This window comes from Chaetodon trifascialis, chromosome 9 (assembly GCF_039877785.1).
Source record: "Chaetodon trifascialis isolate fChaTrf1 chromosome 9, fChaTrf1.hap1, whole genome shotgun sequence".
NCBI lineage: Eukaryota > Metazoa > Chordata > Actinopteri > Chaetodontiformes > Chaetodontidae > Chaetodon > Chaetodon trifascialis.
Window position 1 is genome coordinate 25238066 of NC_092064.1, and position 12766 is coordinate 25250831.

At 43.2% G+C, this 12766-nt stretch overlaps 1 protein-coding gene across 2 annotated transcripts; it reads left to right on the forward strand.

Annotated features, from left to right (window-relative positions):
- Positions 1–265: 265 nt before the first annotated feature.
- On the forward strand, positions 266–12617 carry LOC139336024 (high affinity cationic amino acid transporter 1-like). 2 transcript variants are annotated; one of them, XM_070969870.1, is made up of 13 exons: positions 266–361; positions 596–680; positions 4954–5361; positions 5441–5599; positions 5684–5855; positions 5950–6083; positions 6163–6385; positions 7009–7148; positions 7856–7958; positions 8345–8550; positions 8659–8810; positions 9639–9747; positions 9851–12617. In XM_070969870.1, exons 3-13 carry the CDS (start codon positions 4992–4994, stop codon positions 10024–10026), a joined length of 1944 nt encoding a protein of 647 aa, XP_070825971.1. In that variant the 5' UTR covers positions 266–361; positions 596–680; positions 4954–4991; the 3' UTR covers positions 10027–12617. The 2 variants fall into 2 exon arrangements, with proteins under 2 accessions (XP_070825971.1, XP_070825972.1); XM_070969871.1 differs by lacking the exon at positions 596–680 and having other exon boundaries at positions 280–361.
- Positions 12618–12766: the final 149 nt, after the last annotated feature.

The following is a 12766-nucleotide window of genomic DNA, read 5'->3' on the forward strand; positions in this document are numbered from 1 at the left end:
CATAAGCATGCTGATAATGAGCCAAATTTCATATTAAGACATGGCTGCAGGGTGTGTTGGTGCTTCTGATCACCATCCAGAATGCCTCAAAGAGGTCCACAGGAGGAGCTGGAGGAGTTCGCTTGTAAAGAGCGCCATCTAATGGTGGCGCGTGGTCGTTGCAGAAATGAGAACATTAGAACCTGATATTTTCGTAATAATCGGGTGGAGCACCAGACGGTTTAGCGGACTTCCCACTCTGTGGGCGGGCTGCTCCTCCGTGTGTGTGTCCTTCCCAACAAGCCATCTGTCAGAGGCTCGAGGCGGATGAAAACGTTTCACGCGCCTCACTGAGACAGACAGCAGCTCTTTGCGTTTGACGGTAAGGTTAAAGTTTACTAATTCAACGCTTTCTTTGAAAGTAAGTTGTTTCTTTACATGTGTCGCGTTTATAAGGCCGCGGCCGCGAAACACCCTCTGAAAAAAGAGCAGCGGCGTGGTTGCTTCTCCGCCGAGCGGCAGTGATCCCGAAGGAAGCAGCGCACATGGCCTGAAAGGAGGAAGCAACCATCCGGCTGATGCAACGTAACCTGACTGTCCTTTCCTCCTCACTCAGGGGGGTTTGGAGTAGCACGGCGGTCCTCACTCATGCTGCACTGTTCAGGAGCGAATTAGGGCAAGTTTTGAGGGGGCGTTAAAAGGTAAAGCCTGATCCGTGAGCATGAGGAGAAACATTGCCTTTTATAGCGCCACAACTTCAGGAGTGCCATTTGCTGCTGCAGCGGGGTGTGTGTGTGTGTGTGTGTGAGTGTGAGTGAGTGAGTGAGTGAGTGAACTTAGGTGAACCCACACTGTTAATAAATGGGGGAAAAAAAGTGAAAATGAAAAGTTTTCTGTGGCTTTAGAATTTGATGAAAAGAATCAAAAAATGTCAGTTTGGATTATGAAGACTTTGGATTCGACGCCTTTTTGCACCCTGGAAAAGCATTTCTATGTGAAACTGCGAGTTCAGTTCACTCACAATTGATTTTCAATGGCTCAAAATGTCCTTTTTTATCCTTTGGCCCAATTGGTTTGTTTAGATGCATCTCTTAAACTCTGTGTGGTGATAAGTTTGGCTTTTATCATGCGGAGTTAAAACAGAACTTTTTTTTCTTTGTGAGTGTTATTGGTCACTGCAGTGTGCAGTGCTTGTTATGCACAAAAATGCGAGCTTGATCCAAAGCTAATACAAGGCTCCAGCAGTCTGTGTTAGTCAAATTAAATGACTGCATTCCAAAGTTACTGTTTGTGGCACAATATTCCTTCTTTGTGGTACTGTGGTTAATCAAGGGAACAATATTATCTTGTACAGATTTCGCTAAATATACAGAATTTCCTGAAACAGACTGAGGAACAGGAGCCACCATTAAAAGCTGAGCAGAATAAAATGTACACTACACACATTGTGTGTGATCCACACAGCTGATGTGTGACTCTGATGTAATAATTCACAAAATGATTTCACAAAGGTCGTTGCTGCATCCTGCCGGCCTGTCCATCAGTCTGAGACGTCTGTTCAGTGTCTCAGCGTGTCAAAACTTTGACCTGTGTGAAGCCCTCAGGAGCTACAGTGTCCCGTCATGGTTTGGCTTTAACACGTCAGAATATAATTGTGGGAAATATGCAGAAATCTTGTGGTTCTTGTCATTTTAAATCACAAAAACTGACAGACACTCATTGCAGAGAATATTTGAACCTGAGAAAATAGTTTGTATAATAAATTTGTGGTTTCCGGTTTTGAATTGCTGTGCATTGACCAAGATAAAACATTGTGCAAGTTTCTGGATGTATTAGAAATAGATAAATAACTGTGATGTGCCTACTGGGCAAAGCAGACATCATTGGGACCATGTTCCTGACAATTGCTTTAGAAATATACAAAATTATTCAACCATTGGAGCATTTAAGTGTGAGCACCTGCCAAATAAGTGTGAATTTATGCATTTTTAAAAGATAATTGGAGTAACATGGCAGCCACAGTGTCAGACACGTAGTGTCTAGTATAGCGTAGGATCTAGCAGTCAAACGTGTTTGGGGAATGAAAGGTATGCCGTGTGGTGTCACTGTGAAATTTATGCTTTTACATACAGTCAGAGAACAAACCACGAGGAAGGTACAGAATGTAAACTGTGAATCAGAGAGAGGCCTGCAAGGTCATCTCTGGTCCAGCAGGGCGCCTGGCTTTAAACGGGGTATCAGCATTTCACAGTTTACGCGATGAATGTTACGAGGCATTAAACTGCTCAGAAACTGAGATTTTCAGGCTTCACTGATGATTTATCTGCTTTCGTCATGAAAGAGATCGTTTTAGTTTTAAATCTGTGTTTTCAGTCATCCATTTCAGTTTCTGTTTTCTTTCCGCAAGGACAAGAAACGTTTCTCACTACCTGCATGGCATGAAGGTCTAAAGATCTCAGCGAAGCTCAGAAAATCATTAAAGCTGTTATTGCTTTTCTAATGGATGGCTGTTGTTGTGTTCTGTCCTTTGGAGCTTTATTGTTACAAGGTCAGTGTGGCCCTCGAGGTGTCACCAAGGCCTAATACCTGGAAAGGAAAGTTTGTTTGGCTCGTGTAAGCTGCCTGTTTTATGATCGCCCTCACATGGCACTTTGCTTGCTCCGCCCCCAGCTGCACCAGAGGGCAGGTGGGCTTTTTGTAGCGCTGCTGGATACCCTTCACATGCCAGCTGGTAGCTAAGTGGTCCCCGAGCTTTTAAATTCACGCAGGACAAATCGTAGTTAAAGACAGTCAGCAGCTTGTCTGGAATTCATTTTAGAAAAATGCCTAATTGCATGCTCACATCCTCTGACGATGTGCGTTCCCAGACACAGGTGGTTCTGCAGGTGTCCATCAGTTGTGTGTAATCGATCTCCCATTCGCAGCGTCGTTAGAATTCAGCTGACACAAATATGCAGGTCCAGTATTAAAGCGTGACTGAGTGCAACTGTATTTTAAGGATGTGACTAATTTGCGAGGAGAGAATCGATGGAAATGACGTTGTTTTGTAGCTTCACTGAAACTTTATTATGGCTGCAATAAAAACACCAGCTCTGTGCCAGCCCCACCACTCTCTCAGCCACTTTCCTTGAGATGATATTAATTTAAAAATGGATCTCATATATATTAACTTTTTTTTTTTTTTTTTTTTTTGAGGTTTTATTGTGACCCTGCTGTCGTCCCCATGCGTACAAACAATGTCACAGCGAACCTTAAAGACATTTGAAGGAGCGAACGCAGGCACAGGGCATGTGACTGACTGCTATTCCAAATTCACCCACATGTCCCCTGCGTGTCACGAGCAGGTGTTGACTTCAGTGATTGGCTGAGAAAAGGGCAGGGTCCCATCCTGCCCACCCTCCTTTTTTAGCTCAGATGCTGCATGTCACATCATGTGCGTCCTGCGCTGTGCCTCCGTGGTGCGTTCAGAGCCGCTGGCTGTTCTTGCCCCTTTTGTCCAGGCTGGGATGGAGCACATGTTCTTGCTTGCGCAACGTGTTTCTCAGGACATCTTTTGTCATGCCCTACCTCTGCTTTCACATTTTTGAGCGACGTGAGAAGCGCACATGAGTTTATTTTCTGGTTTCAGCTGTGGGTTCATTCACTGGGATTGTTTTGGCTTCTGCATGTGGGTCTAATCAAACTGTTTGCCTGATGAAAGGTCTGGCTGCAGCTGTCCAGGTCATTATAACCTTGACAAATAACACGACACTGTTTAGCTCATTTTGCCCTTGAGTCTTGTCTTCTTTTCGAAGAATGTTCTACACACATCCTGACGTCCTGATATGCAGTGCTCATGCTCATGCCATTGATATAGTCTTAAATTGAATTCCTTATACAGACCAAATTGATAAGCAGCACCAGCACGTCTTAGTCAGAAGTAGCTGTGTATTCATGACTTGACGTTGCGAGTAGTGCCTGCCAGAGTCTGGCAGGGAACATGGCTGTCATCACAGCTGCTCGGGCGTCATGTCATGTGTTGCTGTTCTATTTGTGAGCTGGACACCTGAATGGTTTGTACACTAAGAGGCGTCGGCGTCACGTGTCAAGCCAGTGCTTGTAAACGTCTCTCTCAGTTCTGTTCATCTGAAGCTGACCTGACCGTCTACAGCTGCACTATGGGTAAAGTTGTCGAGATTTAGAAGCCAAAAGAAGAGTAACTGTGTGCCATTGAAGACTGAAGATCCTGTTTTTTATTGTGTTGTGAAAGTGAGTACTTGTCTGCATTGCTGGGCAGATCTAGATCTGTCTTGTCTGTGTTTTTTGGATTTGGTTGGATTATGCCCTGTGGAGTATTTACGAAATATAATGGAATTGTGTGGCGCTGTTACAAAAAGACTGGTTTTGTTTACCTTTTTATGCGTCCACGCTGGCGACGCTGTAGCTCGATGCATAATATTTTCAGATTGTGCGTCTGTCCCATTCTCTTGAGTGTGATATCTCAGGAAGGCTTAGATGAAATTTCTTCACATTTGATGCAAATCTTGCTGTGTAACATGTGGTTTAAGTTGATATCTGAAGGAATTTCACACCAGACTCTTAAGATTTTAAATTGAAGTGAATTTAGTCACATTTTTGCTGCAGGGAGCAGTAAGCTTGTTCAGTACTTTGGATCATGCCCATCATGATGCAAAATGTACCAACAGCAATGTTCTCATTTTCATTTTTCTCTTGTGATGCCGTTCAAATGCTCATAGCTATTGCCTCTTTCCACCACTGACCACAAAATGCAAGTAGATTGAGCAGAGAAGTTTGGGAGTGTAATGGACAAAAAGCTGCCAGTGCCAACACTTTGCAGTTTCTTGCTTTATTTTTAAGCTAATATTTCAAAGAACATCAATGTTAAGTCAGAAGCACAAGGTACAAAGAGTTACCTGATAGCAGACAACATAGTAATTTTAGTTCTCTGTCGTTCCTGTCTTGTCTTATCAACAGGTAAATTGTTATCTGTTGAGCTTTTGGTGCCAGCTAGGATGATTCTGGCAACATTAAAGGGCATTGGGAAGCAGCTCCTGCGGGTGAAGGTTGTGGACTGTAATGTGGAGGACTCCCACTTCTCTCGATGCCTCAACACGTTTGACCTGGTGGCCCTGGGTGTCGGCAGCACGCTGGGTGCTGGAGTCTATGTGCTGGCTGGTGCTGTAGCCCGAGACAGCTCTGGACCCGCCATCGTCCTCTCCTTCCTCATCGCCGCCCTCGCCTCAGTCCTGGCCGGTCTGTGCTATGCCGAGTTCGGAGCCCGTGTTCCCAAAACTGGCTCAGCCTACCTCTATAGCTATGTGACAGTTGGAGAACTGTGGGCCTTCATCACAGGCTGGAACCTCATCCTCTCTTACATCATAGGTGAGACACTTTAAATAAGAAAGCCAGTTGGCTGCTAGCAGATATTCTTCAGTTTACATGAATACATTGCTCTGCACAGGAACTTCAAGTGTGGCCAGAGCGTGGAGCGCAACCTTTGATGAGCTGATTGGACGGCACATTGAGGATTTCTGCAGACGGTACATGACCATGAATGCTCCGGGCGTCCTGGCAGAGTATCCAGACATTTTTGCTGTTTTCATCATAATCACTCTGACAGGTGAGGCTCATAGCCCTCTCATGTTTCATCTCATCTGTGTTTAAATCAGAGGCTTTCATATTGTCTTTTTCTAACTGCTTGTAGGACTGCTTGCATTTGGGGTGAAGGAGTCAGCCTTGGTAAATAAAGTATTCACCTGCATCAATATTCTGGTGCTGCTGTTTGTGATCATCTCCGGCTTCGTCAAGGGAAACCTAAAAAACTGGAACGTGAACCCTGAAGAAATCCTCAACGCCACCAGCAACTCTAGCCTCAAGTGCGTGAAATGAAGAGCTCATTCACTAAATGTATTATGTGCTTGATGAAGTTGTGTTTCAAATAAGGAAACATCTCCTTCCTTTCATTTCCAGCATGTCTGATTCCCTCCCATCAAAAGAAAGTCTTGGTGATGGCGGCTTCATGCCTTTTGGCTTGTCTGGAGTGTTCTCTGGTGCTGCCACCTGTTTTTATGCCTTTGTGGGCTTTGACTGCATTGCCACAACAGGTAAGAGGAATGCATTAAAGTCATAACCAGCACACACGACCCCTGCTCTCTGACATTTCCAGTTATGTTTCCTCCCCAGGAGAGGAAGTGAAGAATCCTCAGAGGGCCATTCCTATTGGAATTGTGGCCTCGCTCCTTATCTGTTTTGTGGCGTACTTCAGCGTGTCCGCAGCCCTCACAGTGATGATGCCTTATTACATGCTGGACATGAACAGCCCACTGCCAGTGGCCTTTAAATACGTGGGCTGGGAGGGGGCCACTTATGCAGTGGCCATTGGCTCTCTGTGTGCCTTGTCGACCAGGTAAGAAGCTCTGCTAATGCTTCCGCACAGGACTTGTAAATGTTTGCATGCTTTTTTTTTTAGAAATAAATAATTTATAATAATTGTGTGTGTGTGTGACCACCTGTCTCATGGAATAGATGCTCCTCCGGTCTGAATCCTGCATTGTTTACGTTCATGTTTACATGCTCGCAGTCGTCCCTGCAGCTTTGCCGCTTGGTTCGTCACCGCCATCTGTAGCTCAGTGGGATGGTGCAGAGCCTCGGCAGGAATACAAATCTTGTCACACGTGTGCGTTGACAGGTGGTCAGAAACTCAGCATCTCTGTTATGTATGTATTGTTTTATAGTAGATTAATAAATGAGAATGTTAGCTGAATATTATGTAGTCTAAGCTAATTTGCAGTGCTCATCCTTAGATGATATTTGGCCATAAGTATGTGGACACCCCAGTCCAATTTTTATATACTTTTGGTCTGGGGCTGTTTTCATGGTTTGGACCCCTTGGTTCCAGTTAAGGGATATCTTAATGCTACAGCAAACAATATTTTAGTATTTCAGTGTGCTTCAGCAGTCCCCAGTCATGTTTTCTAACTGTGTGCATTCACTTGCACGGCATGCTTTCTGCTCTCTCTCCCACACTAGTTTACTAGGCTCCATGTTCCCAATGCCCAGAGTGATCTGGGCCATGGCAGAAGATGGCCTGCTCTTCAAATGTTTGGCTAAAATCAGCCCGCGAACCAAAACCCCTCTAACAGCTACAGTAACATCAGGTGTTGTGGCAGGTGAGGTTATGACCTAAACCTACTAACTGGTTTGGGTTCCTATCAGAGCCCTATGACACACTCTGGGTGCACATGGCCTCAACACAAGCACTCAGCCAAAACCAGGATTGCTCATGCTGTACAAAGATAGTCCTGCAAATTTAGTATTTCTTCTTCAGTTATTTACGTGCCAAAGCTGACACGGCGACATCCTGAGAACAGCATCCTCAGCTGTTTATCAGGATGTCCGGCTGGGAGTGGCTGCAGATGAGGCTTTGTATGACACCAGAGTTCACAAATTTTTCCTGTAAGTTAAAAATCTCTGCCTCGTCCTCCTTCTTCCTCCACCTTTTGCTCAGCCTCCTTGGCTCCATGTTTCCTCTTCCACGCATTATCTTTGCTATGGCCCGCGATGGTCTGCTCTTCTCGTTTCTGGCTCGTGTCAGCGAGAGGAAGACGCCCATCATCGCCACCTTGGTGGCAGGGCTTATGTCTGGTAGGTAGCTGAGATAAGGCCAAAAGCATCAGTGCCTTTTTGTGGGAGGATGATTGTGGCAAACTGACAAGTTTTAATAAATGGAGCTGTGCAGTAAGAATATGAAAATGATTGATTAAAAGTATGAATCGTCTGAAAATCAAATCTCTGCATTATATTGTGTTCAGTGTGCTCTGTGCATTTTTAACCTTTTTGCTGACATCGTGCATTTTTTCTCCTGTGTGTCCTGCAGCTGTGATGGCTTTCCTGTTTGACCTGAAGGACCTGGTTGACCTCATGTCCATTGGCACTTTGCTGGCCTACACTCTGGTGGCTGCCTGTGTGCTCGTCCTCAGGTAGTCCTCATCTCTCAACTTACACGTGCAGTGTCAGGTCGACAGAACACTAGATGATTACCAGGCTGGATAAAGCCTCTCACAGGGCCGAAAATGCCTGATCAGACGCTAGTCAGACCAGTCGATCCAGAATGGTCTAACACACCTTTAGAGTCTTACACACCTTCAGCTTCCATCTGAAATTAGATACAGATACAGATCTGATCTGAGCTGCCAAACACAGGACATTAAGCCATTACATGTATGTGAGATTATAGTAATGATTTGTAGCATGTCCACCAGAGAGAAACATCTGTTTAAGCTAGGGAAAGTCTTCTGCTGTGTGTCCTCATGCTCAGCAGCTTATATGTCTTTTTTTTTTTTTTTTTTTTTTTTGCCGTCTGAAGATACCAGCCTGAAAACCCCCGCGGGGCCTACGAGATGGCCAACACTCAGGATGAACCTGAAATTGCAGATTCTTACAACGAGGGCAATATTGACATGCTACCACAGCCGGAGGATCACTTCACCGTCAAGAATCTGCTTTACCCTTCAAACACGGAGCCGTCCCCTCTGTCCGGGTTTGCAGTCAACATTTGCACCAGTGTGCTTGGTGAGACGCATACACAGCTCAGAGAAAGCAGGATGAAAGTGATTCACCGGGTTACTGATACAGAATCATCCGATGACCTCTCTTGACTGCCTTTATCTTTGCCTCCAGGTGTGTTGGTGTGTGTCTTCAGTGTTGTGGCTGTTCAGGGAGGGCTGGCAGCCTGGTCGCTGTCAGTCCTCGGTATTATCTTGGCGGTTTGTCTGATTCTCACCTTCATTGTGTGGAGACAGCCGCAGAGCAAAGCCAAGCTTGCCTTCAAGGTAGAGTTTGTTCACTCACACTCTTTCAGTCTCTCAGTTTCAATGCGAGTGATGTGTAAATCAATAAAAGCCCAGTTTTATTGTAGTGTTACAGGTGTGATGTGAGCGCAGTGACAGGGGGAAGATGTGCTCTTCAGAGTTTATTAAATGTCCGAACTACACGTTTTATCTCAACAACTATAAACTGTTTACTTAAACCAAATGTTTTATTCATTGATTGTGTTCACGTTGTTTCAGCTCATTGCTAAAATCAACCTGCAGAGACATTTCGTCACTTTTATTTCATTGTATAGTGATGCAGTCAGGCTCCTTGCAGCTGCATTATAACATTTTTGTGCTGAAATGAAATGAGACCAATGGCTACCTGGAAAATTTGAGATAACCTGAGATTAATGCCGTGCTGTTGAAATTGGTTTGCTACGAACGTAAAGCTGTTCATTATTAAAGCCCATCCACTTGAGAAAATGTCCGATAATAAATTATGCAAACAGCAGCTTCAGTGGAGAGTTTTAACAAGCAAATACTGAATATACACTGCATGTGATGCAGTCAGTCTGAGGGATATTAGTTTACTTTATATCCACTTATGCCAAAATGTGAAGGTAAAATAAGTGTTTAGGAGGTTAATGAACTGTGGTTTTCAGGTTTAAGAGAGGACACAGCTGCTTTAGACTATATGTTACTGAAGACTTAAAAATTGCTCTTAATGTGTTTTCTTTGTTTCAGTGTGGTCTAGAGCTGATTCCTGCGTCATTCATGCTGTCCTTGCCACCCATCTGCATCTTTTCCTCATATCTAAGGTTAAATACATGCACTCTCTTCTCGTAGGTTCCCTTGCTGCCCGTTCTCCCAGTCGCTAGTTTGTTCATCAACGTCTATCTGATGATGCAGCTCGACAGAGGAACCTGGATGCGCTTTTCCATCTGGATGGCCTTAGGTACTTTGGATTTTTGGCCAACGAAAATATCATCACCTGTTTTACTGTATGTGTTCGGGGAAGAATTAATGTCTTTGCCACAATGTTTCTCTACCATTTGTAGGTTTCATTATCTACTTCACCTATGGTATTCGCAACAGTGCAGAGGCAGTGTTGAGCAGGTCTGACACCGACACACCGACCTGCACGATAAAGGGAGAGCCCATGGCCACGGAGAAGGAGGCCTTCCTGCACAACACACAAAACGCCGCCAGAGATGACGACGATGAAGACTCCTGAGGAGACAGGAGGTTCATTCATCTGCTCTGCATATCAAACAATGACGTTTTAGATTATTTGAATTAGCTGCAGATCCAGGAGACGTATGGAAACCAGTCCAAACAGCGTGTTTCCTATTTCAGGCCAAAAATGTCTCATTTAGAAGTAAGAATAAGACTCATTAGAAGCGCAGGCTGTGTAAATTTTTTTAAAGGGCCAGATGAACCTTCATACATGTGAAAACCAAGATTTTATTTTAGAGAATGTTTTTATTTTTTAATGCTTTACATTTTGATATGATCAATTTTACAACTTTTACAGTAACAAAGTTTTTGAGAGTTCAGCGTTTGTGGCTCTTTACAGAAAAGACAGTGTAATAAACGATATGAATTACAAACAGCAGTGGGCAATAGGGCCCTGAAAAGTATCAGAGCAGTTTAAGGTATTTCTTTTATATGACAGAATATGGAGTAGAACTTGCCAAAGATTCGGGGGTGCTGAGCTGAGCTAGAGCAGTTCGCCTGCTCGGTTTAGATCTCGCAGCAGCTGCTGAGCTCTCCTCGTGCTCAACCGGGTGCTTCTGCTTGAGGAGGCGAAATAAGTTTGTTGCATTGCACTTCTTACATGATATCTGATCTTTTGTAGCCGAAATACTTCAACGCTACTGAAGTCGCTCCGCTTTTTGGAACCAACTCGTCCACCGTGGAGCCGGTAGCCGTGTCTCCTTCAGTCATGCTTATTGCTGCTGGAACGGTATGACGATTTTAAGGAAACAAGTTGGAATATTGGCATTACCACAATATGATTTTTTTTATCATATTAAAATAATATTATCGTGAACGATGAGTAGAAAAGCATTTTAATAAAAGAGCCTCATCGTTTTTTTCTTTTTGCACGCGTTGGGCAGACGTCCTGGTAAAAGTTTGCTTCTTGCCTGGCAATCCCACAGGAGGCTGTTTTTTAAATCTATTAATTGATTACATTAATTAAGAATCAGCAAATAATGCTTCTCAAACCCAACCGAGAAGTTCACTGTGTCCTCAGTGCCTTTTGTGTTTTAACTTCAGCTTTGTATGTAGACACTCTGTACCTGCATTTCACATCAACAGGATAACTCAGAAATTCACCACGGTGCTGTGAACAATGTGGTACATTACTTTGTGATCAGGGTTTCTGTGTCCAAGGGTCGATGTTACATGGATTCACTTTTTTAACCAGCCAAAGGAAAAAAGCTGCTTGTGTGTGTTGACTTTAAGTGCCTATGTCCCAAATGAATGTTGCACCTTTTAAAGGTAAGATATAGCCAGCTAGATTTGTGAAACATATATATTGTCTGTATATAATTGCACAGTTTGGATTTTGAAAAGCCTATATTTATAATCTATATGAGACCTTTCACCTTCGTGGACCAATTTCACTTTTTAGTTTACATACGTGCATCTGAATGGGACGACGTACAGTCACATGGTGATATTGAACATCTGAGTGATGATCACTTCTGTTCTATTCCCACACCAACAGCAGCAGTATACCTCAAGCAGTAACGAGTGTCAGTGTCGCTTTGAAAGCTGTTGTGTGTGCAGGTTCCCAGGGCAGCTAAAATCTGAACACTGAGATACGTGTGTTTACTAAAGACTGAAAATGTCACAAGGTGAAAAATCTCCTGATCGAGTCCCTTTTTAAACAGATAACATGATGAAATATTTTCTTCTGTTGCTGTTTATCCTCCATCGATGTAACCTGAAGCCAAATTCTATTAGATTGAATTGGATTAATTGCCAGAGTTGCTCTATATTTTTCTAACGCTGGCATCAGAATACGAGATGGCTTGTAAATAAACACAATGCATGTGACTTAGTTGCATTTTTAGATATTGTTGCACAATTGACAAATTGTCCTATCATGCTGCAGAAAGTTAGTTTTGCGTCTGCTGACTTGTGTTGTAAATACTGTGCATTTAAGCAGAGTCTTTCTCTAAACTGGGAGATGTTTGAATCAGCGGGACGTTACATGTACGTTTGGTTCTTTGTTAGAAAATCATCACATGCATCATTACCTGTTTTACACGTTACAGTTTCCAGCATTTTAGGCTCATTTTTTGTAAATACTTTTATTTTTAAATTACTGCTCATGTTACAACTGTCACCCAGCAGGTTCCAACTAAAATCTTTTTTTCTTTTTTTATTTTGCACGCATGATGTAAAACAAAGAATGCTAATAGAAACTGTGCCAACAGTATTGTAGCTGTTAACAGTCAGAGATGTGATATATTTGCTTGATAGAACCAAGGAGTCATTCATGAGGTGTGTATCATGAGCCCTCGTTTCACTGACTGGGATTTAGCCTTTTGTTACGAGGCTTCATCCATGGAACCACAAGCAGTTGGAATTGTTGTCCTTGACACTGTTTTATGTAAACATTCGCATGCTGCACTATTGTGAAGTTACAAAGCTTGAAAAAAGATGTAGATTTTGTAGTTCTGCTAAGTTATAGACAGATTTATAGCGTATCAGAGCGTTGAAAGTCAGCTGCCGCAGCGTGTGTTGTCTGCATACCGAGCGCTGCTTGTATAGTTTCTGCTGTAAATAAATAATGTCCAAAGTTAAAGCCACAGACTTTGTCTCTGATTTTTAGGAGAAATGAGGTTCAACTATCCAACCAGCATGTTACATAAAGGGTTTGCATGACACGGTTTATTTTATTTATTTATTTTTTTAGTGTCTGTTCAGAATTTCTTTTTATATTTTTGTTTATAAATTGT

Bases quoted from the DNA above. Each gene is read 5' to 3' on its own strand.
- LOC139336024 (XM_070969870.1), top strand. From the start codon at position 4,992: ATGATTCTGGCAACATTAAAGGGCATTGGGAAGCAGCTCCTGCGGGTG. The intron at 5,600-5,683 runs GTGAGGCTCATA...AACTGCTTGTAG, and splicing joins CATCATAATCACTCTGACAG to GACTGCTTGCATTTGGGGTG. The intron at 8,811-9,638 runs GTAGAGTTTGTT...CTCTTCTCGTAG, and splicing joins AAGCCAAGCTTGCCTTCAAG to GTTCCCTTGCTGCCCGTTCT.